The sequence below is a fragment of the Leuresthes tenuis genome, unplaced genomic scaffold (genome assembly GCF_036924035.1).
Source record: "Leuresthes tenuis unplaced genomic scaffold, fLeuTen1.0.hap1 SCAF_8, whole genome shotgun sequence".
Classification (NCBI taxonomy): domain Eukaryota; kingdom Metazoa; phylum Chordata; class Actinopteri; order Atheriniformes; family Atherinopsidae; genus Leuresthes; species Leuresthes tenuis.
In genome coordinates, this window is record NW_027325362.1 from 20,941,366 (window position 1) to 20,964,363 (window position 22,998).

The 22,998-nt window shown below is 42.6% G+C and overlaps 1 protein-coding gene across 1 annotated transcript; it reads left to right on the plus strand.

The window, feature by feature from the left end:
- The first annotated feature begins 223 nt into the window (after positions 1–223).
- On the plus strand, positions 224–22,755 carry smoc2 (SPARC related modular calcium binding 2). The gene is made up of 13 exons (XM_072391337.1): positions 224–746; positions 6,248–6,410; positions 8,449–8,555; positions 8,783–8,882; positions 9,618–9,662; positions 12,537–12,584; positions 13,249–13,323; positions 14,859–15,045; positions 15,823–15,905; positions 19,755–19,854; positions 20,068–20,315; positions 22,392–22,429; positions 22,580–22,755. Exons 1-13 carry the CDS (start codon positions 672–674, stop codon positions 22,601–22,603), a joined length of 1,293 nt encoding a protein of 430 aa, XP_072247438.1. The 5' UTR covers positions 224–671; the 3' UTR covers positions 22,604–22,755.
- Positions 22,756–22,998: the final 243 nt, after the last annotated feature.

The following is a 22,998-nucleotide window of genomic DNA, read 5'->3' on the forward strand; positions in this document are numbered from 1 at the left end:
CTTATAGATGTGGATGTGTGTGAAGCTATGCGTGCGGTGGCGCAGAGGGGTTTCGAGCAGTAGTTGAACTGCTGACTGTTTCTTCTTTGTTTCTCTGTCCATTCTGCTGATCGAACATCGTCAGAATGTTTTGAGAGACGAAATAAATGAGTGATTCGTGTTGTGGTTTTCATGGAGGTGAGTGAATGAGATGAATACGTGACGTGTTTGCCTGAACTACCAGCAGCAGATGGAGTCCCACTCCACCTACACCTTGTTACCTGCCTCCCCACCGGCTGTAGAACTGCCTGCATCCGATAAGGGATCTAGTCCACAAAATCAAGTGTGGGGGAAAGGGGTGTGGGACAAGAAGTTGAATTTGAGAGAGGAAGAAACAGAAAAGAGACACCGAGGGAGGGGAAAAGGTCAGGGACACGGGGGGGTTTATCGCACTGCCAGAAATAAGGAGAGTGTCTCCGCAAACGCTTTGGCAGACGAAACCAAGGAAACGAAGTGAAATAAACCAGCAGTCCTCTCCCTCCAACATACACATTTTTCACGAGGAATAGTTTGGAATTTAAACGATTTCCGACTTTCTCCAAGGACATTTTTGGGCTAAGGTGAAGTCCACGCAGCAAAGCGAATTTTGGACCGTGCGTAATTTGGAGAGTTTATTGCCACTCTGAGTCAGGATGCGCGTCTGCCCGCTGCTGGTCTTCCTCTGTCTGCTGTGCGCTGGACGCGCTCAGAAGTTCTCCGCAATCACGGTATGAACAAGCCACAGAATAATTACTAATCTTTTCCGTGAGTGAAGCGTGGTTTTAAAGAGAGAGACATGCTTTATCATTCCACATGCAATACTGGGAAGATCTCTAGCTCGCAAATACACGATTTAACGACAGAATTGTTATTCTAAAGCAGGTCTTTTTCATTCAAGACGTCGGATTTTTTCCCCCTCCAATAAGTAAACACTTTTATGCTGCAACAAAACTTATTGACAAAGATACATCTCAAACTACCATAACACTGTTTAGATTATGTTCGGAAAATCTTCTTCCAAAGGAAAAGGATTTTGTTGTTTGAATGTTTCACACCTGGCAGGATTTAAAACCTAAAGAACATCAAGAAGAGACATTTTTTCTAGTCATACAAAGTCCATCTTTGTGTTTCGGGGTCTCCGCTCTGTATATTTGAAATTACAGAGCTTTTGCGTTGCCTGTGGGGATCAAACTGTTCAGTTTGTGCTTTTCTCTCGTTGTGCCAGCATGTTGGCCTCTGTCCTCTTTACTGTTGTCATTCTAGTAGCCTCTCGGAGTTTAAACTGCCAGTGTCATGCTGCACGACAGCACATGGCAATGTTTGCATTAGTAACCTGCCCAATTTTTCATTAAATTGCAAGAGAAGGTGCATCTTGAGAAGAATTTCATGGCCACGATCAAGTTCAGGTACAGTTCCAAAGAAGGATTAATAGAGAGCGGAATGTGCTCTGTCAGAGGCTTCCCCCCTTTGATTTAGAGGTTGATGTGACAGCCACCTCCCCAACACCATTATTTATGGTTTGGGGTAAGATGACTGTATTCAATTGGAAACAAATGTCCAGGAGTTGTTAACCTGCGGGTGAAAGGTTGGAGATCCTTTCTCCCTTAAAGCACTTTGCAGTTGTGGAATGCAGAAGGAATCTTTTCACCAAGCCAACGATCCTATGAATTGATACACACATTTACTTGTACCAAATCTGCAGATAAGGTGTGTATGTGTGTGTTGTTCCACCGGTAGGTAATGGAAAGGTTACAGAGGCACAGCTGTGTTTATGCTGGGTCTACTATGCTCCCAATAGAACTGCAAGCATGCAAAATGTCTCTATTTCATTGAATGCTGCAGTGGTATCTGTGTGATATTTCTCCACTGTGGTTCATTAGACCTGCTTTATTGGAAAAGCACATGGAGCACTGGACTTTATTTTGCACAACTCTGTAAGTGATTAATGGCTTATTGTTTGAGTGACACAGGAGAGGTCGTTGCTGGTTTCAAGGAAATGTCTGCATGTAATATTTTGTACATATTTGAGGTTGAAAAGACAGTTAAATATATGGGATATATGCCCGAGTTCTTCATGAGGCAGAAATTTTCCACAGTAAATGGGACTATGAAACGATGTGTGAAAGGAAGATGGCCCACAGAACATTAACTACCTCTTTTTTTTCCAATTTTGTTAAAAGCAATTTAGTATGATATATGTGATCAGCTGCCCCTGTGTTTTCGTCAGTGTGCACCTGCACAAAGATGCCATTTTTCACGACCACTTTAGCATTGATGTCCTTTCACAAAACCTCTGTTTCTTTTTAACGTCTTTCACAGCAATTAAACACTTTTTTCCTTTGATTGAGTTAGCAGGCTAGTTAAAGGCTGACACTTTTCTCCCTTTCCACCATGTTGGAAACTAATGATCCTTTTGCATCCACGCAGGAAACTCCCGCCAAGGCCATTTAACACATTTGCCACAGCTCTCAGTCGGGGCCCCCATTGACCCTACAGGGCTGTGGTGTGAGGGGCCTCTCCGGGTGCTGGAAGCAGGGGCCTCCCAGCCCACAAGGCCCCTATCAGCCTACAATGGGCTCTCTGCTGGAGGCTCGCCTCCTCCGTACTGCATTCAATCCCACAATACTGCAGAGCCAGCGGGAGGTAATAGGATTTGATTTGTGTGGTGGTTGGTTTGGAAAAAAAATTTCCCCTCACACTCTACGTGTCTCGCCGTCTCTCTCCCGTCTCTTGTTCCTTTGCCAACCTCTTGTGTTCTGTGAGCAGATGCCGAAAGCATCTTCCAAGAGAGATCACACAAAGGAACCTAAAGAAACACTGAAAAGGAAAGAGAGTTAAATAAAGAGCCAAACAGAGAAAGTGAGAGCCAGCTGTCTGGAGGTAGACAAGAAAAGGTTTTGAGCCATAAATGGACTTGTGCCACAATATGTGTTCTGTCTTGTATTAGTCTCCTTTTATGATGATTCAGGGTGGATGCCTTCACTGTGTGTAGCTGAGGTGACGGCCATCCATCAATCCCTGCCATGTTGCAGTGCAGGATGATGGTGCCGACTTGGAAAGTCTGGAATGAGACATCAGGGGAGTGTCAGGACTCTGTCTCAGCCTCACCCATCCATCACCACTGGCCAAACACACTGAGATCTCAGTGTACACAAGAGGAAGAGGTCCTCAACACACCATTAGTCTTTAAACCTTCTTCCTCTCGCTGGCTTTCATGTCTTATTTGTTGTCCCCCTTCAGTGTGGCCAACTGTGAATTTTGAAATAAATGCTTGGTTGTCTGATAGTGAATCTGGGTGGTTGATTTCATGGGTGGCTGATTTCATGGATAGCAGTGTTTTTCCATGCTGCGATCTTGGAGCTGTTTGGTGAACTTGGCGCACTGCTGTGTGCTTTATAGTGAACATTTAGCAGGATGCTGGGCTGCTCAATGACTCTGTTTGGGTTGTCAGTCTGCTAGCCGGCAGGAACCGATGCTGATAATGCTGGAGTAGTGTGAGGGTTGGGGTGACCAGCATTGGCAATGCCGATTGCTGGCTGGTCCCCACCAGGCATGACTGAACACACACAGACAGTATCAGTATGGTTGACTGGCTTTGGAAGGTTGCAGTTTTTGCTTAAAAAAAATCTAATTCTCATGTGAAGCAGTGGGGTGAAGGATGCAAAGGGGTGTCCTAGCTGGTTTGTGAGGTTAGGAGGAGAGGGAGGGGGGTTAAGTCAGGAAGCTGTCAGTTAGAACTAAGACACTAACAAGTGGGGTAGGATATTTGACCACCAGTTCATAATGAGAAGCAGGTATAGACATATGTAGCTGTTGAAGAGGGACAAGAGTACTACACTATATCTCAACTAGAGGTGTCAAAATAGATTGATATTGACGATATTTATGATATGTGAACAAAAAATTGAAAACTCGTTCGTATTACATATTTGACTATTGGGATATTCGAGAACAAGTGATAAAATGAGAACAAGTTGATCGCAAATGGGAGTTTTTTTCTGTTTTGAAAGTTATTCAATGACCAAAAATGGAAACAAAATTGGTATGACGGCAAAATATGTATAGCTGTTGCGGTGATTTTGTGTTATCGTGACTGCTTCAGACCACGATAACGGTATAGTGAAGATGTGATATTGCGACAGCCCTAATTTCAATAATTCATATCAAAGTATAAAAGTAATTCTTCTGAGGTCAAGTGTTAAGTTGGTGGGAGGGAAATCATCCAGTCAACTCAAGTGGAATTTATTGATGACCCGGCAGCTTCTTCATGGATGAGGTATCAGTTGAAAACAGCTCACTTGAGATTTAAAAAAAAAATCTCTTAGTTGTGTCAGTACAGATTAACGGCCAACTTTTTTTACTCGTGGTTGACCTAATTAACACGCCTGATGATGTCGATTTTTCATTTTAAACAGTTTTACTGGCCCACAGATCTAAACGAATAAACTGATATAAAAAATAACGTGCAGATAACAGATTTCGTCATGGTTGCAGCCTTTGCAGTTTCAACGCTCACCCTCATCATCTAGCCTGGGGTATAAAGAGAAATACCTTTTTGTGTTAATAACAGAATATGATTTGTACATTAGTGCAACTGTGCAGTGTGAGGTCACTCTCTGAAGTTTTTGCGCTAAATGAAAAACAAACACACTTTAAAAGCCAATAAGCACGGATTCATTCAAATACATTTTTGGAAAACTTCTGTTCAGAGGACTTATCTTCCCCCCCTGAACTTTGTGGTTCCTCTTCCGTTGTGGGTGTTTCAGCGGGCCTCCCTGCTCAGACCCCCCCCCCAGGAAGATTTATGAGCAAGGCTGACAGAGTGGGCCGTATACCCCCCACCACCCACCACCAAACTCCCCCCCCCCCCCCCCCCCCCCCCCCCCCGGGCCTAGGGCAACTCTACCTCCCCTGCCAACCCTCTCCCAGGTGCATACAGCCCTGCAGCTGTGCTTGTCTGAACACAGGGGGGGGGGGCTGCCACTGAACCTCATCTCTCACTTCATTTGTAGGATGTCAGATACTACAAATTTGCTTAGTTTTAAAAATGTTTTATTGGTAATTAACCCACCATCTTCATGGAATGCCTATCTTTTCTTCTCCTTCTGCAATTTGCCATGTTGTTTCTTTTGGTCATCCATGACAAACGTTTTCGTTCTGTGGTTTGTGCCACAGATTGATAAGTGTGTGCGAGGGAATGAGAGAAAGTTCTCACATGTCTGTCTGCTGTGAATAGCTGACAATGACAGATTTAGCATATGTGTGCTTTCGCTGAAAAACACTTTACAAAAGAGCAAAACTGAAAGACAAATGTCCGTGTTTATTATGTGCAAATATTTCCTCAATAAGAGAAGTGTTCATAGAGGTATTTATCATTCAATATGACTGGCTTATAAAACAGCACCTGCATTGGCGTGATTGTGGGGTTTGGTTTTTTTTTTCCCACTCTGCTCAATTCATTATTCCAGCAAAGTGGATGAATCACACAAACTTTCCGAAAATGCTCACACAGTAGCCACACAAAGCTCACTGACATCTACTTTATTTAACCACTCGTTCAGTCTTTTCATTCATTGTAGCAGTCACAGCTTGTTGTCACCACCCCACCCCACCCACCACCTCCGCCAGCCCATTGTGTGGCCTGGCGAGGGGGTTTCATGCCACGGGGGCAGATACAATGGTGGCATTGACACAGGTGATCCGATGCATTGAGCAAGAGGTCTCTGTCTTCTTTTCTCTTCTCATGACTGAGTAAAACATCTTTAGGAACGGGTCCAGGTGAATACCTGTGCAGGTGCTGGCACACAAAAAGACAAGCGGATGTGTCAGTCAAGTCCTCTCCAGGCCTTTAGACGAAGCATAGCTGCACCCTGACTTGTGCTGACATTGGACCATTTTTTTTGTGTCTGTGCAATGCACTGTTTCATCTGTGCTTACGAGTGTCTTTATGAACTAAAGTTGCACTTAATCTTTAACTTCTGACAGCAAGTTGTGAAACGGAAAACAATTTGTATGGCTTTGGCTATGGACACCTGTCCCGCCACTGGCTTTTTTTTTGGTGCAGAACCTTTTTATATAGTTCCGTTTCCTAATCTTCATAAATCCCTCCAAGCTCCAACCTGTAGTTGTGGAGATTAAAATGTTTTTGGCGCAGAGCTCACTGCTTCCCTGAAATGGCTCATTTAGCAAATGTTTTCTCTGCTTATCTCCTACTTTCTCACTTCTGCAGTTCCTGCGGGTGGATCAGGATAAGGAGTGCAACATGGAATGCAGCGGAGCTCCTCGCAAGCCCCTCTGCGCCTCGGACGGCAGGACTTTCACATCTCGTTGCGAGTTCAACCGAGCCAAGTGCCGCGACCCCCAGCTGGAGGTCATCCGGGGGCCATGCAAAGGTCAGGTCATGAGTCACGCTTCAGCGCCGCCTGACGTTCTCAAATGCGCCAAGGGGGTCAGATTAGAAACTTGTGGGTTAAATTCATTTCGGCATAATTGAATCTTTGAGTGCTGGGAGGACAAGTGGGGTTGACAACGTTAGAGTGGGTGAGGGGGGAATTCACTGCTACCCAAATGGTTCCACAATTTCACACCATTTGTGTGATGAAGGATGTATCATAAATTTGTGAAAATAATATGTATTTTTTGTTTTCAGTGGAAATTTTGTGTCATGAGTCCCACGATTTCCTCAATGATTTGAAAGACATTCCGCTCTCTGAAGTATAATTATCATGCAATGGCGAGAATCTTCAAATGCAATTTCCTGACAAGAATTGATGGTTTCACTTTCATCATACAAGATGTAAAGCTTTACATATGTGACAAACAGATGACTGGGGATGAAAAGCAAAAGAAGGAGAGCCAGAGAGGTCAGGCAGCTCACAGACTCCTTCATTGTTGTAGTCCTTGTTGGAAGGAGGAACCCATACACCGCGATGCTTCAGCCCCAACCCCTTATGCCCCCACCCCACTCACCAACTCTATACTGCCAGTTCATCGCTCTGCAGACTGGGGACAATGGTCCTTTCTTACCACATAACATCATTAGACCACTAATGCAGGAAATTCGAGGAAAAAGGTTTGCTTAAAAAGAACTTTCATACGATGGAAAAGCATTGCACGGTTTTGCGCCCGTGCTGTGTTTCCATGGGAATGGCTCTTGGTGGACATCTGGACGTGGCGGACAGCGAATAGAGGATTCCAGCCAGGAAGCTGAAAAGGACGAGAGTCCGTGAAAGTTGTCTTGTATGCATCAATAGCATCGCCACCATCACTGCCTGCTTGTGGATGGAAGGAGAGAAAGACAGAAAATGAGCTGCAGAAATAAACCCATCTGGCCTAAAAAGTACAGGGATGGGATTGTGTTTAAGCATGGTGAGAGTGGCACCACATTTGTTTTCTATCACTGCGCTCAGATGATTCAAGTGTCCTGTCATTTTTTCCAGACAGCATTTTGGTAGGAGCCCCCTAGAGAAGGACGATGGTTTTGGGTTTTTCCACTGCAGCTAACTTTAGAGCTCCTCAGCTCACTGTGTTTCCTCCATCCGGAACATCTCTCCACCAATGTCAGTGACACACGCTCATACATCCACCCTCCAGACTGAAAGAAACCAGTACCCATTCCATTGCCTGTGTCTAATGGACGCTGTACTGTATGCCAGCAACATGCAGCCTGCTGACCAAAGTGGTGGACGTTTTTTAACTTAGCGTGAGTCATGGCTTTAATGTAATTTGAATTTGCCAGCCAGACCAGCACTGTGTGGCAGCTAATGTGTCACCACAAGTTACCATCAAATTCATCCCAGCTCAACAATTCTTTAGAGTTTGCACAGCTGGTACTGCTGGCCAGGTGAGCTGAGGCACCTGTGGAATGACAGGATGAGGCATGACTCTGACTGGGAGATGTGAAAAGACTCGAGGTGCACATAGGTGAAAAGTTGCTGACCCACCTTTATATAAACAAATTCTTTGAGAGGACAGCTCGGGCTGAACTAAGCAGATGGTCGAGGTTTAGGAGGAGAGTGAGACAGACATTAAGGATGGGTCAGGTTTTCCTTGTGCATCAGCCCTTTTCTTGGGTGACTGGAATATTCTACAGCAGCAGAGTAAGCTGCCTCTCTCAGTAATGGCTTTAGCACCAGGCTCTGTGCAGGCTTGCTGGGTTCACTCTTAATAAGGCTGGGGTTGTTGGTTCTATTCCCAGACACTCGAGTATCTGCAGCTTCCGAAATATCTTGAATTGCTTCCCATGGAACGCTCCTCCTTTCCTATCTACATTTTTCTGATTCTTCATCATCTGTGAGATTCAACATCTTTCTCTGACTTTTAAGCATGTTGGTTTCATAGTTGTGGAGCATAAGAAAATAACTTAGTTGTGGGTTGAATCATGGGTCTCTTTGATGTCTAGTGATTTTGGTGATTTGTGGTGCTCCTCAGATACATCCAGATGTGTAGCAGAGAAGAAGTACACAGAGCAACAAGCCAAGAGGCTCTTCCCACAGGTCTTTGTGCCTGTGTGCAACCCTGATGGCACATACAGCGAGGTAACATAAAACATGACATGAATAATGTTTGTTTTGAATTAAAGAAAAAGGCATTTGATCCACAAGCCCACAGCCATAAACTCTTTCTTTGAGCATTTTGCAAGAATTGCCCCTTTCTCCCACTCAAATCTGAATTGTTAGTGTTTTTCCAGTTCCTTCATCTTTAAAGATGCCGTCCCTGCTTTGGCTTTGGCTGACTTTCTGTTCATGTGCTGTGTTGATCGCAGGTTCAGTGCCACAGCTACACTGGATACTGCTGGTGTGTCACCCCCAATGGTCGACCCATCAGCGGCTCGGCGGTGGCCAATAAAAAACCTCGATGTCAAGGTGGGCCAACTCTGAATCTTAAGATGGGACTTTTAAACAGACCGTATTTATAGTTCACTGCCTTACTTATTTGCAATAAGCTTGTTATGTGTGACATTGGGGTTCAATGATTTTGTGTAGCAGCGATGATAAATCAAATTCATTACATCAAAGCAAGGCCTGGGGGGAAGGGAATGTAATCTTAACTCCTCTGGGAAAGTGGTCTGTGACTGGACTTGTGGCTGCAGGGTTTGAGGGCTGCCCGAGGACTGAGCATTGCTCAAGGCATGGGGCTGCGGTGTAAACAAGCCGAGTAGAAAATCCATGCTGCAGAGTTGAGCAAAGTTTTACTGTAAGGAATGTAAGTGTTCTTAGAGGATGGCGTTTACCATACAATCAACTAACCAGTGCCACATGTCCTGCCTGTACATCTCCTTGTGGCTGCTTGAGAGGCAGCTGCTGTCATAATCGTGAAAGGGCTTAAGAAGTAGCAGTAGTTGTAGCAGCAGAAACATTTGTGCTGTAATTGCCATTGCAAATGCTGTGAATTACAAATAATTTAGAATAAAGAGCTAGAAAATGTTTGTTGTGATCCAGTTGTTAGTTATGTCTGGTAACTTGGACAAACAGAGCCAAAATTGTTGTGTGCTGAATTCATCTAATTGTGTTTTCTTTTGTCACAACTGAAAACAAGTGTGTGGCTGTGATTTTTTTTTATTTGATTTTTTTTGATAATTCAAGTCTCTTGCTTTTTAGGATCAAAACAAGAGAGAGTGACCACAAAAGAGCCCAGTAAATCAGGTGAGAATTTAATTTGTGACAAACAAACAGCCCATTTACTCATGATCAGTGGAAGACCGGCCCTAGTCTCACAAAAAAGACTTGTAATGGATATGTTGTCCACATGTCCAAAATGCGATTGCAAATCAGGATTGGAAACGTTTGTGTTGGAGAGGGTCCACCTTACATGATCGTAATGGCAATGCCAAAGTGTGTGATTGTGTGGACAATTCTATTTTCAAATTCTAACCCTACAAGAGTGATGGCAAAGTAGAAAATTAAAAGAAGAGAATACATTGTGTTGGCTGGTTCTGCACCCAGTAGCCTCTTGTGTGAGAGGCAACCATCATCGATTTCTTCTCCTTTTGAGCGACCAAATCACCTAAGCTAAATCTTTGTGTAGGTAAAAGGAAATTAGTGTGAAACATATTTATGGTTCATTCTTTGAGTCTTTATGTGAAACTGCAATGTTTTTTGCGGTATGCTCCAACAATTATATGTTCTACCATGAAATAGACTTGAGACCTCAATTGCTGGTGTAGTGGCATGATTATATTTGACAATAAACATCTGTAGGCTCATACCAAAATTCAATTTTGACCACTGCACACTGTTATGAATGCTGTTATGCAGTCAATAGAAAGAAGCCAGCCAGAGAAGTCAGAGTGGAAGGACACTTTTAGGAATTGTGATCATTTCACCAAAATAGCAAATGAGACGTTTTTTTCCCCCCATACTACAAATGATAATGGATCCAGCCTGCCAGTAGACTTGCCAATAGACTTGGTTTAGCAAGAGTAATGCATGTTTGCTTTCATGTTTATCCACGTGCAATAGGTGCATCTGTCAAAGCCTGCATGTATGTGTGTCGGTATATATTTGCTTTTGTGTCTGTCTGTTTGCCTGCATCTGTGTCAGCGTCATGCCAGATGGGTCACCTGTCAAGGCTTGCCTCTGTAATATTTTGTCAATTCAAGGAAGTTTGTGAGCAGCCTGAAGGCTGATATAAAAGCAGTCTGTTCGTCAGTAACAAGTTAAAGGACAGTGTCTGTGGTAAGCATTACAGCTCGCAGCAGCAGTGCCTATTAATGCTTGTTGTCTTTACCAGGCTGTCTGGCTACGATGGAATATTGACTTATAAGTTACTTGTCTAACATTATCTGTCTTAATCTTTGTTCTTTTTCAGCTACAGTGTCATAAAATACAAAGAAATGTCCACACTTTATCTTCCAGTCTGTCTCTCATCAAACATCTGCCCTCTTCCAGAGTTAGAACCACTAAGATTCCATCTGACTCCACTCCAAAAATTGTATATCTTGCTCGATTTGTTTAACTGATGTGATTTGAAAGCTCACAAAGAGTGTAATTTGGGTTTATTCAGATTGATTCCTTATGTGATTGTGCGTGTGTGTTTGTGTTTGCATGAGAGAGAGAAAGTGCACATACATCCTCTCGTGTTTGTCACATGGGTTATTCCTGTCAGTGTGACATTTAGGTCTGCTCCTCTCTTTCTGTAAACAGTCGTGGCTATACTGTCTGTCTGAGCTCGGCCAAGTCATTACACATACATCAAGTGGGAATACAAAATTTGAGAGAGGAGGAAGAAGAGGAGAAGTGGTGGGAGAGGGAGAAAGGGAGGGGGAGGAGAGGTGAAGGGGTGGGTTGCGGTTCAATCTGAGCTGGTTGGATAAACAGGGTGGTGAAAAGCAGAATAAACTGTAGGTTTGTGGTGTGCCAGCACTGAAAATAGCAGGGATTGCATCAATATTTTGGATCGACTGAAGCCCATCAGTACCTAAGTATTCCACTGAGCCTTTCCTGCACTTTTTTTAACACTTTTAGGCAGTTAAACACCAGGCGCATTTTCTGTGAATACATTTCAGTTGCTTCACTTGACACATTCGTTCATATTCTGGAATCATGTGCAGCTGACGACTGACAAACAGCAGTAAAACTAATGCCGTATGACCACAAATAGCACGCGGGTTTCCTGGCAGATGCTGAAAGAGGTGTTACAGTCATGTAAAAGGCCACAAAGTAAAGATAGGTCATTAGTGGTTTATCATAAATCCGAATCATAAATGCACTTTTTGAAATGGCGTTTCCATCCTTGAATTGAGCAGCGTAATAACATGTCTCCCCCAGTCAGTCACGCTGACTGTATGCATTGTAATCCACCAAACAAGCATGAGAAAATGAATGGCTGGAAAAGCAAACTTGCATTTAATGTAAACTCTTGATTTTCAATGGAAATCCACTGGTAAAGAAAGTTTCACAGTTAAATCCCTGTTTGTGGAGCTACTCATCAGAAAGTAATGAAGCTTTACTATGAGCAGATGGAGTGACCCAGCCAGAGGTTAACCACACCTACTGCAGTGGTTTTACCCTGAGCAGTTCACAACCTCCTTCCCTGTCTCTCTCCCACATATTAAACAAACAGAAACCAAACAAACATACTCAAATTTCCCACTGTCAATTGGTCCATATCAGACTTGCCTGACGATTGTTGTATGTCCCACCTTTACACAGCTGTCATAGCCCAATGAACGGATGGAGAAAAACATCAGGAACGACTGGTCCTACCTCTTTCCTGATTTATGATAACTGACCTCAGTCTACCCTCTTTAGCATAAAAACCTCCCCGTGCATGAAGTGAAACCACAGGATTATGTGACCACTATACCTCTGTTTCTCTTCTCCCTCCTTAGTCTTTCCAAGTCATCTCTTTACAGCACACACGCACCCTCCTTTTATCATTTTTCTCTCCTCTCCTTCTGCCTCCATCCTTCTTGACCGGGCAATGTGCAAAATCTCACATAGTTTAGTGATGACCTCTAATCTAGCTAACTCTTGTAATTGTAGTCTCCTTGCAAATATTCTCCATTCTAAATGCAGATGAGACTGGCCTAGTGGTGGATTCACAGACTGCAACAGATGACGACGGTGAGTATTTATTCATCAGATTGTGAGTAGAAAAAACTGTTTGATTCTGGGCCTATGTTTCCTGAGATGTTTCGGGGGGAGGAGTCTGAATATAATGGCGTTACAGCAAGAGAACTTTAAAAAAAGAAGAAAGCAAATGGTGGAAATGGTAAAAAGTTCATCTGAGGTCTCACAAAGGGCTGATGGTATAAAATGCTAAAAAAGTTGTTTGACAGCTACTAAGCCACCATTAGCTACTGGTCGTCATACAGTATCATGACAGCTAGCATTAAAGTAGTACTAGGAGTATTTTTATGTAACAGTATTGCTATGTTCATTACCATAAAATCTCTAAATAGCAGTGAAAATGGTGATATAATATCACATAAATAAGGGTAATGCATTACTGCAATCAGAAAGCTGTTACATTTGATCACAGTCATCTTTTTTACAATATTTTGATTGCACATCAGCTTGATCTTTTGATAGATTATAGTCTATGTACACTTTATGTCTGTCATACAGCTGTCATAAGCAATTTACTTTCCACATCCACCCCAGCAGTTTTAGATACCATAACCTTGATGTGTGACTGTGAGTTTTGGAACTTCCTGGTGTGGCTCAGATTGCATACGTGTGTGTTTTGGCTTGATGCTAATAAAGATGTCTTTGTGATTTGTTTCAGTCACCCCTTCCCGGTACCCCAGTCTGTGGACGGAGCAGGTTCGCAGCCGACAGAACAATAGAACCAGAGCACCATGTGAGTTTCCAAGACCGCTCTTTCTTTAATGATGGCGATCGGGTGTTCGCAAACCTCAACTGAAAGCACACTCTGTGTTCTTCTTGCTCGTGTGAGCAATCGTGGTTTGGGGCTGTTCCTGTCTTTTAAGGACAGATGGTGGGTTGTGAAACCAATACATCTTGGTGTTGGAGTGCGTCAGGCTTTGAGGATCTGTTTCTATGTGGTTCCTTGCATTGCATATCTGTAATTATCAGCACATGGCACAAACACAGAAACTTCCATTCTTCTCTTTTTCTTCCCTTGACACACGTGCATGTTTATCTTTATATCAGCTAACTTCTTTGCTCTTGGGGAATTTTGTTGCTTTGTGTATTTTAGGCTGGGATGAGAACCCTCAGTGTGGGTGTGTGTGTGTGTGTTTGTATGTGAATCTCATTATCATAATTTACAACCAATAAAAAAGCCTGAGAAATGCAGCATTGATGGTTTTGATTACCATATGTTCTTTGGGGTATTGGGGTGAACAGGAAAAAACTCCCGCCCAAACAAAGAGAACCCATACGGAGGAAGTGGAGCGAAGAAAGTCGGTTTAGAAAGCGGGCAGGCATTTCATTTGGTCTCTTTTGTGCGGGTAAAGACCTCTAATGAAAATAAACAAAGAGAAAAAAGAAATATCTATAATCCTGCATGAGCTTCCGAGCCCTGAGGCGAGCGCTTGAGAGAGGGAAGGCTTGCCAATGAAAGCCTTCATAGCCAGAAGAGCCCCTCTTCCATTCCTTAGTTTAATGCTCTTATCTCAGTTGGAGAGCTGCACGGCTGAGAGGGAGGGTGCTGCACTGAAAAAAAGTCTGATTAGATCCTGCTGAGGCTCTGCAGAGTCCCATCTCTCCCATCAATACCACTGCATTCTCTGTATGTATGGATAAAAAGACAGGATCATGAAGAATTGTATTCTTCCTGGGAATTTTGAACATGTAAACATTTCATTTCTGGTACTTAACTATATCTTGCAGTATTGTGTGTCAGTGTGGGGGTTTACAAAACTGAAGGGTAACTGACCACTGCTCTGCCTTTGTCATGTCTGTTTCTCTCTCTGTCACACACATCCACAAAGGGCAGTGGAGTGTCCAAATATTTACGTAACTGGGAGCTTAGGGAGCTGTACTTAGTCATTAGCCTGTTAATGTCCGTAAACAGTGCCATGGGGGGCTGATATAGCAGTCTACACACACTGTCTCCAAGCACTCATCCTCCACCCCTTTGTCTTTCTCCTCCTTCTCAGGGATTTGCAGCAAGTGTAAAATAATGAGGGTGATGACAGCGCAGCTGCTTGTATTTTGGTTTTGAATACAAATCTTTTCCGTCTCACTGAATGTTGTATAAATCCAAATATGTTCGCCAGATCTGATTAGGAGTGACTCCAAACTCAACTTTAAACACACCCGTTTGTTTGCATCGAGTGCGCAAGGCATTCAACTGGGACCACCGGAGTGAATGCTGACTTTTTGGGCAAATTTCTTAACTGATGCATAACCCCTGATCCCTCTTTCCAGCCTCGTCTTGTGACCAGGAGCGGCACTCTGCCCTGGATGAGGCAAGGCAGCACAAGAATGATGCTGTTTTTGTCCCGGACTGTGCCCAGGGAGGACTCTACAAGCCAGTCCAATGTCACCCCTCCACTGGCTACTGCTGGTGTGTGCTAGTGGATACTGGAAGACCCATACCCGGGACTTCAACCAGGTGGGCCACAAATAACCGGTTTATCTATGGCAATTAGTCACACAATTCCCAAAGATTTGCTCTGCGAGCCATGTGGACAGCCATGTGCCCGTGCCCTTTGGCAAACATCATCTGCACTGAAATGTCCTGAATCTGTATTGGCCATTACTGGTCTCAATATATCTGTGGTCCTTCAAATTTCGAGGAAATTAAGATGAAACTGCCACAGATTTATCAACTGTCACTGGATTAAAACAAGTTTGAGACATGCTGATGGCATCGAGCTATTCAGTGCTCTGGAAAGCGGCAGGTCAGAGGCCAGTCAGGCTGGCAGATAGGGGCACTGGTACACTCTTATTGAGCAACATTGCAGAGTATCAGATCAACAAGGGTCCGGGCAGGGTGCCAGGCAGCACATTAGCACACATATGGAAGTGTGGATTTCCCTTCTTGTCTCAAGCCAACTTTTGGCCCAGTCCCACAGCAGCAATCGGGACCGTCTCTACAGAGGAGGCTGTGAAAGCTTCCCTGTGTCCCCTACTCCTCATCTCTCTCTTTCTCACCACCACCCCCCTTTCTCCCCTCATACTAGCTTTAAATCCTTCTCCTCTTTTTGGATGTGTTTCACAGCCCCTGGTTTGCCACAAAACAATTATTTAAATCCCGAAGATTTCACTGTAAGGGGAGACTGGAAAACATAGGATTCCTCTGACTTTACCAGGACAGTTTGAGTGTTGCCTTTCACCCATTTCAGATTTGATTATTTGCATTTTTCATGTGGTTTATTTACTGTCACAGGTATGAACAACCAAAATGTGATGGCAATGCCAGGGCCCATCCAACTAAACCAAAGGACCATTATAGAAACAGATATCTCCAAGGTAGGTTGTGATAACAGTGATCATGTGTACATCTGTTTGTGTGTGTGTGTTGACATCATTAGCACTGATGGTCAAGGAAATGCTTGATAAATAGTTGAGGATTGCCAGATACTGCCCTTCACTGGTCAATAAGCAATGAGACAGAGACAGATTGGGGGAGGATTAATCTTCAACTGACACTGGAGATGAAGGATAGTGGAATGAAAGCACAGAGGAGAAACAGCAGGGAGGTGGGGTGGAGATAATAGATAATAGGATGCCAGAGACAGGTGGTGATACTAAGACTGATTGCAGTGTAGATAACTGAATTGAGGGCAGAAGATCAGTTTGGGGGTGGAAATCAGGGAGTGAGCTTAGTTACAGGTGAGACTGTGTTAAGAGGGTATTCGCTAGTTGAAGGTGCTAGGACAGATTAGATTATCCTACATCATAACGTCAAAGGCAGTTTTTGAGAAATGATAAAGCAATAAAGTATTTGATCTGGTATAAAAAGCTGCTTTAACAGAGTTCAAACTTCACAGAAAACAACTGAATCAGCCATTTCAGCAAACACCCATAAAACAACTATATACCTATTTAAGTGACAAAAGTGTAATGGGTCATGAATACACCAGACTCAATGTCCACCATTAAACCTTGACTTCAGTTCATTTAACAAAAAACAACTGCTGAAGTTGTTATACCAGCATATGGTGTCAGATCTTAAAGCGCTCGGCTGTCATTTTCAAGGCCAACGAAGATGTTCAGTCGTAGCAATGAGGTTATATCAAAACTAGGAGATATAGCGTTTACTTGCATAAAATGTGCAAAACTAAGGGTTTGTGATATAAACATTTTGAAAAATAAAAAACGGAAAGAAAGGCTCGAAAAGGCGGCACAGACAATACTAATGGTATTGTAATGGTAAAGTAAGACCATAGATATCACAGCAGACTCTTTACTTATCATAGCTTGAACCCTGTTCTAAACATTCAAAAGCTAATTACTTGTCTTTGCTTGTAAAATATAAAGTGATTGACATATTAGAATCAAGATCAGCTAAGTCCTAGAAGAAGTGATACAATAGAGCTCAAACATCTTCCCTGCTTCTAGCCCTAATTAGAATGATTTTAAAGCCTATATGCTCCAAATTCTTGATTTGAGCTGCCTCCAGTTTCACATTTCATCCACATTTCTCTTCATAGCCTTGGACTGACCTTGCTTTACAATGCGGTGGATGCATGCATTCACCTTTGTTTTTAATCACTTAAATGCAGGACTTTTTGTGTTTGTAAAACCAAAGGTAGGTGAATCAGAGTTGCTGCTGCCTACAACCAAATCACCATTTAAAGCTGAATGTTTCTTGGCAAATTTGCTGTTTTTTTGGTGGTTTGGTAAACATGTTAATAATTCAGTAACCTATGAACAGACCTGCCACTGTTCTTGTCCCATCCGCGACTGTTTATTTAACAGTGTGCCAGGACAGAGCTGTGCTCTCTGCTCGCAGGTGCTGCATTCAGCAGCAGAACAGCACTCTGTCTCTGCTCAGGCATCAGGGGCTCTGGTGCTCTGGAGAACAGGCGGACATACAGTCGCAGGTAAATGCTCGTAAAACAAACAAATGTCTCTCATCTGTGCTCTCCACTGACATAGGTGGAGATGGAAAAAAGCCATATTTCTGTATTGAGAATGAAAGAGCTAAACATCTCCAGAGTGTAGTGAGAGAACAAAAAAAATACAATAAATGTATGTAGTGACACAGTCAAAGTACATAAACACACATATACATGAACTTCATTCTAAACCTGCAAAAGAAAGCACCATTTCACCCAAATTTCCAATAGTAAAATAAGCCTCAATTTTGAAAAAAGACATTGCATTTTGTTTTCTTCATGAATGATTGTGTCAGCGACTGTAAACCCTGTCACAGTACAAACCAACTCAGGATCATTATAAATGCTGCCTTCACATTGCTGCAGCCCATTTACAGTTGAAGGACTGGTGTTGAGAGGTTTATGAGGCGAGATGCGAGAAAGGAGCAACTTGCCATGGAAGGGGTAGGAAAAGAAAGCTGAGAAGTTGGCGTGCTCTCCTCTCGGAGCAGGAGCTTGGGGTAGCATTGAGGCAGGCGTTTGGAGCGACGGCTTTGAGTGCTGACAGGACTGTGCCCCATGTGGCTCCATCGAAAAACACTGCTTCTTATTGACAGTAACACACAGGTACACTCATGCAAACAAGCATTAACTGGCCAACTTTTCACAGACATGCGGAGCCTGTGAGTAGTTCTGCTCTTAGTTTTTCATTTAAGGCTTTCTCAACTTGATTCCATCCTGCATCTGTCAAACTTTGGTATTACATGATTATATTCATTATGGGACGTGACAGCAGCCATTTGCTACTGCAGCCTTGAACAAAATGGAAAATGGCCAAACTCAATTTCCTATGAATGACAGCAGGCACTTTTGTGTCACATTTGTGCCCCGCAGTTAAATAGTGTCCAGACAGACAGAGGTTGATTTGTCCCTCCCCCACAAGAAAAACCACCAGGAAGGGACTGAAGCGTTACCTGATGGCTTCCTATTTGAATGAACTGCAGACACACTCAGATTCCTGCGGCATTACGAAGCGGACGGGTGCTCTCCATGAAAAACACTAAGCCTCAAACAAGTCCAACAGCATCCCACAAATCTCTTTTCAGTAAGAAGAAAGATAAAAACACTTTTCCTTCTGTGGGTGAAATTGTGTGGCTGTCTAGACTAATTCACCACAAAAGCCTCTGCAAGGCACCAGTTTGGCTATTAACAGGTGGGTCGGATATTTTACTGGGCTCGGGATACGGAGGCCCTACTAAAACTTAAGTGCAAGTCTGTTCCGCATGTGACAGTGGAAGAGTTTGAACATGTGAATGTTTGAACCATCGGCACAGTGCTGGCTGCTAAAACTCTGAAAGGTTGAGTGGAGGCTGGGTGTTTACACCGATGCTGGTCGCCACCTGTTAGAGAGGTGCAAAGCATGCTATTATCTCCGGCACAGGAGAATCTGGCCCCGCAGGCTTAGGCTATAAAAAGAGCAGCAACCAGTAGAGAATTTCTTCTTCTCCACATGCACAGCAGCACAGGGAAGAGGGACTGTGAGAAAGCAGAGAAGACTGGAATCCAGAAATCTCTCAGGTCTCCATAGCCTTCAGCTCTTTTAGAGCAACATTGGTTCACTCACTCTTAAAACTATATAGCCTAACAGACAATTACAGTCATTAGGGTCATTCCACCTCTGTTGTCCTTTCTTTTAGGATTTTCCTGTCATTCCACATGTAATAAAGCCTCACTGTTGGTTTTTAATAGGTTGTCGCAAATGAATTTTACCTCATAGATTTACGGACCACTTAAATCCCCCTGATGTGTAAGTCGTTTCCATTAGTGTGTGGACGCAAACCTTTAAATGAGATCAAGTGCCACTACCTTTGTCTGTCAGAACAGTATTTAGTCCGCTTGTTGTGTTAGGGAGTCTCAGATGCTCTTAGTATTCCCCGTACACTCAGTATTCAGCAACAAATTCATTGCCTACAGCTGTCAAACCACTCGGGGCCTCCAGGATGATTGGCAGGTATCTGCTTCCTCCTTCAGATGAGGGAGGTCTGATACTTTATGAGAGCGAGTAAAAGTCGACTAGTCTTGGTTTTTATTCTCTCCTCTGCTGTTTTTATGTGCCTTTCATGTTAAAACGACACTGACGTTTACGTGGCTTCACTCCCCAAAACATTTATTAGGCCACCTATCACGACCGTATTATGCTTTTTAGCGGTGCATTTAACCTTGATAGCCGGTGTTGTATACATGTCACACACTCATGTATGTGTGGTTCATTTTCCAGGCTGTGATGGGGCAAAGAAAACAGAGTTCCTGACAAGTGTTCTTGACGCGCTGTCGACAGACATGGTGCATGCTGTCACAGATCCAGCATCTGCCGGAAGGTATGACATTTGGTTGTGTTCATCTTATGATTTCTTATGCATATCAGTGGGGTCAGTCATTCACCATAAAGGCACAAATGCATTCCACTCTACTATTGTGGTTGGGATAAAATGAGATATTCTTTGTCCTCCAAAAGAAGTTATTGGACTGTTTTATTTCATATGGAAGTGAATATTTTCTGATAAACTGATGAATTGATACGTGACCTTTAGGATGGCTGAGCCTGACCCCAGTCACACCCTAGAGGAGAGGGTTGTCCACTGGTATTTCAGTCAGCTGGACAAAAATGTCAGTGGGGACATCGGAAAGAAGGAGCTTAAGCCTTTCAAACGCTTCCTGCGCAAGAAGTCCAAGCCGAAGAAGTGTGTTAAAAAATTTGTGGAGTACTGCGACATCAGCAACGACAAGGCGCTGTCTCTGCAGGAGCTGATGGGCTGCCTGGGGGTGACTAAGGAAGAGCGTAAGTTAAAAAGCACAACCTAGTTTAGAATACAACTGTACTTCTGTATGTCAAATCACTTTCAATTATCAAAGTGTATCAATAGTATATGGCAGTTGATACAATCTGATTTAGTCCTAACCATGATTTTTATTTTTTTTTATCTTAACCAAGTAGAGTTATGTTATTGCCTTATCCCAACCCTGAAGAGACAATATGTTATTGTTGTTATATTGATGTTTAACCAAGGCAATAAGCAAATGGTGTCCACTAAGGTTATAGTAGTATTGTAAAAATAATGTATCTAGCCCTAACCACAAATCATTTCTAAACCTAACCAAGTGATTATTTTTTTTGCCTAAACCTAACCCGGAAGTGACAATGTGTCTTTGTACCTTGTTGTTGACTTTTTAACCCAGAAGTGGAAAAATAGTTGTCATAACTGGACAGACCATTGTTAAAAGCCATGAGTTGAAATCGCTCCAGGTAATGACGCCATCCAACACCCTATTTTCCTCAGAGAGAGGGATTTGTGGTTTCTTAATGGAAACACTTGAGAAGGATTTCTGCACTAACAGCAGACATCTTATGCTGTTTTTTCACAACTGACATAGTTTCCTTCAGTCTTAATGAAATGTGTGATATGCCTTGGTAAGAATAACAGTGAAGGAAAATACAACTACTGCTTTTCCATCCATTAATTTACACCTCAATTCAAACGAATCATTTAGGGTGTGGACTGACCCACTCATCTCCTCTCCGCCCCCCACTTCCTCAGGGTCTGTCTCTTTTGCGATATGTAGTACTTCATAACCCTTGAAGGATGTTGTCGTGGTATTCGAGAACAAACAATAAATAGCCTGAAAGCTCAGACCCCACACCAAACTGATAGAAAAATACTTGACTGGCAATTCTATTCTCAATTGCTTACATTTGTCTCATCCGGAGATGGATCATTGACACCTGGTAGGCTTCAGTCTTGCTGTGACTCATGTGTGAAACAGCTTTGGTAGTTAAAATTGCTCCACAGAACGTAACGGCCGCTGGCTGGTTAATAACACCATTGAGAACACACATTGTAATTCCTGTGTCACATATTGGCTCCACAAACTGTAGACTTCTCTGTCGCTTCATTGCTCTATATTTTTTACAAGATTTTTAAAGGCTAACATTAAGAATTGCATCTTAAATCTGCAAAATGTCACCAGTGTTTGATTTTGAAACAACAGTTACGATTCAGATTTCCTTGTAGGAATATAGAGCACTGAAGAATGTACTGGTGGAGCATTATTAGCTTATTTTCTTCTCGTTAAGTGAACTAATGATGAGATTTGATGTTGAAAACAAACCAAAAACCAAGACAAAAAGAGTTTAAGCCTCCCACCTATAGCACCTTGTATCTTCCACAAGGTACAGTGAATGTAGCGTCTTCTGAAGTTGAAGCTATGCAGAGATTAAAAAAAAAAAAGAAAAAGAAAAGGGGCTGCATAACCTTGTAAAGTGATGCGTAACTGTACCCTTCAATTCTTAACGTCTTGCCAAATTACATATTTTCAGACATATCTGACCCAAAACACAAATCAGACACCCAGATGTATGGCCATAAGAACAGAAAAGGGTTCTTTATTTTATGAACAAGCAACCAATTTGGTTGTTTTGATTAGAGGACCTCTTTTAGCAGTCATTGCCAGTAAAGTTAAACACAGTCCAAATTTTTCACCGAACAAGCTTGGACAGAATCCTTAATGTTGTAAACAGTCTTTATAGAATCAGTCAGCATTGGATTAACATGACATCAAGTACATGGATATTAAACAAATAGTAAAGTCCAATCAGCTGGAATGACTGACTTAAAATCAGCCTGCCAAATTACAATACAATTCACTCCAGTTTGGCTAAAAAACAGATTCTTCATCTGTTTGAAATCAAGGATACACCGTTGAGAAAATAATTAGAAAAATACAAAGACAAATGTTTCAGCAATTGAGAAATTGTACCAACTGAAGGATGTGTTTATTTTTAGCCTTTTTGAATCCCCATTAGCGTCTGGAATCCGAGTTCCGTTTCAGGTTGTTAACATCACATTTTGTCTTACAGCGGCTAGACCAGGGGATGGTGTACCTTCCAGTAAACTAGTAAGTAAGTTTTGTGCTGCACAAAACATTGGTGGCATGTCTTTTCTAATTGTGACATTTCATCTCTTGGGGTTGACTTAAGATGACGTGTGCATTTATCAAAAACTTGTCTAACCGTAACAATGCCGTTTTTATTTTTTTTCTCTTCAGAATCCATCGAAGAAGCAAGGCTAAACCAACAACAGTGATTTCCCCTCTCGCGCAGAGAATCCGCCCTCACCAATCGGCAATAATGGAAACCATAGTATTTGCACTTTGTACTTTAAAAAAAAAAAAAAGATGTAAATTCACTTTGTAGAAATAAGGTATTTAAACAGACTGCTGAATCTGTGAATGATGTAGTTAGCTTTTTATGTCCTGAGAAACAAAAAAAAATTAACACATACAATGTATGTGTCGTGTCTAAAAAGTGTACTTTTCAAAGTTGTACAAGTTTTCATGTTTGATGCTACGTTTAGTACCCCTTGCCGCAGTTTAGTTTTCTCCCCATGTTGATGATATTAAGGCAGATATATGTATAGTTTGCTGCACAGCTACAATAACTTAGACTATACCATCCTTTATGTACT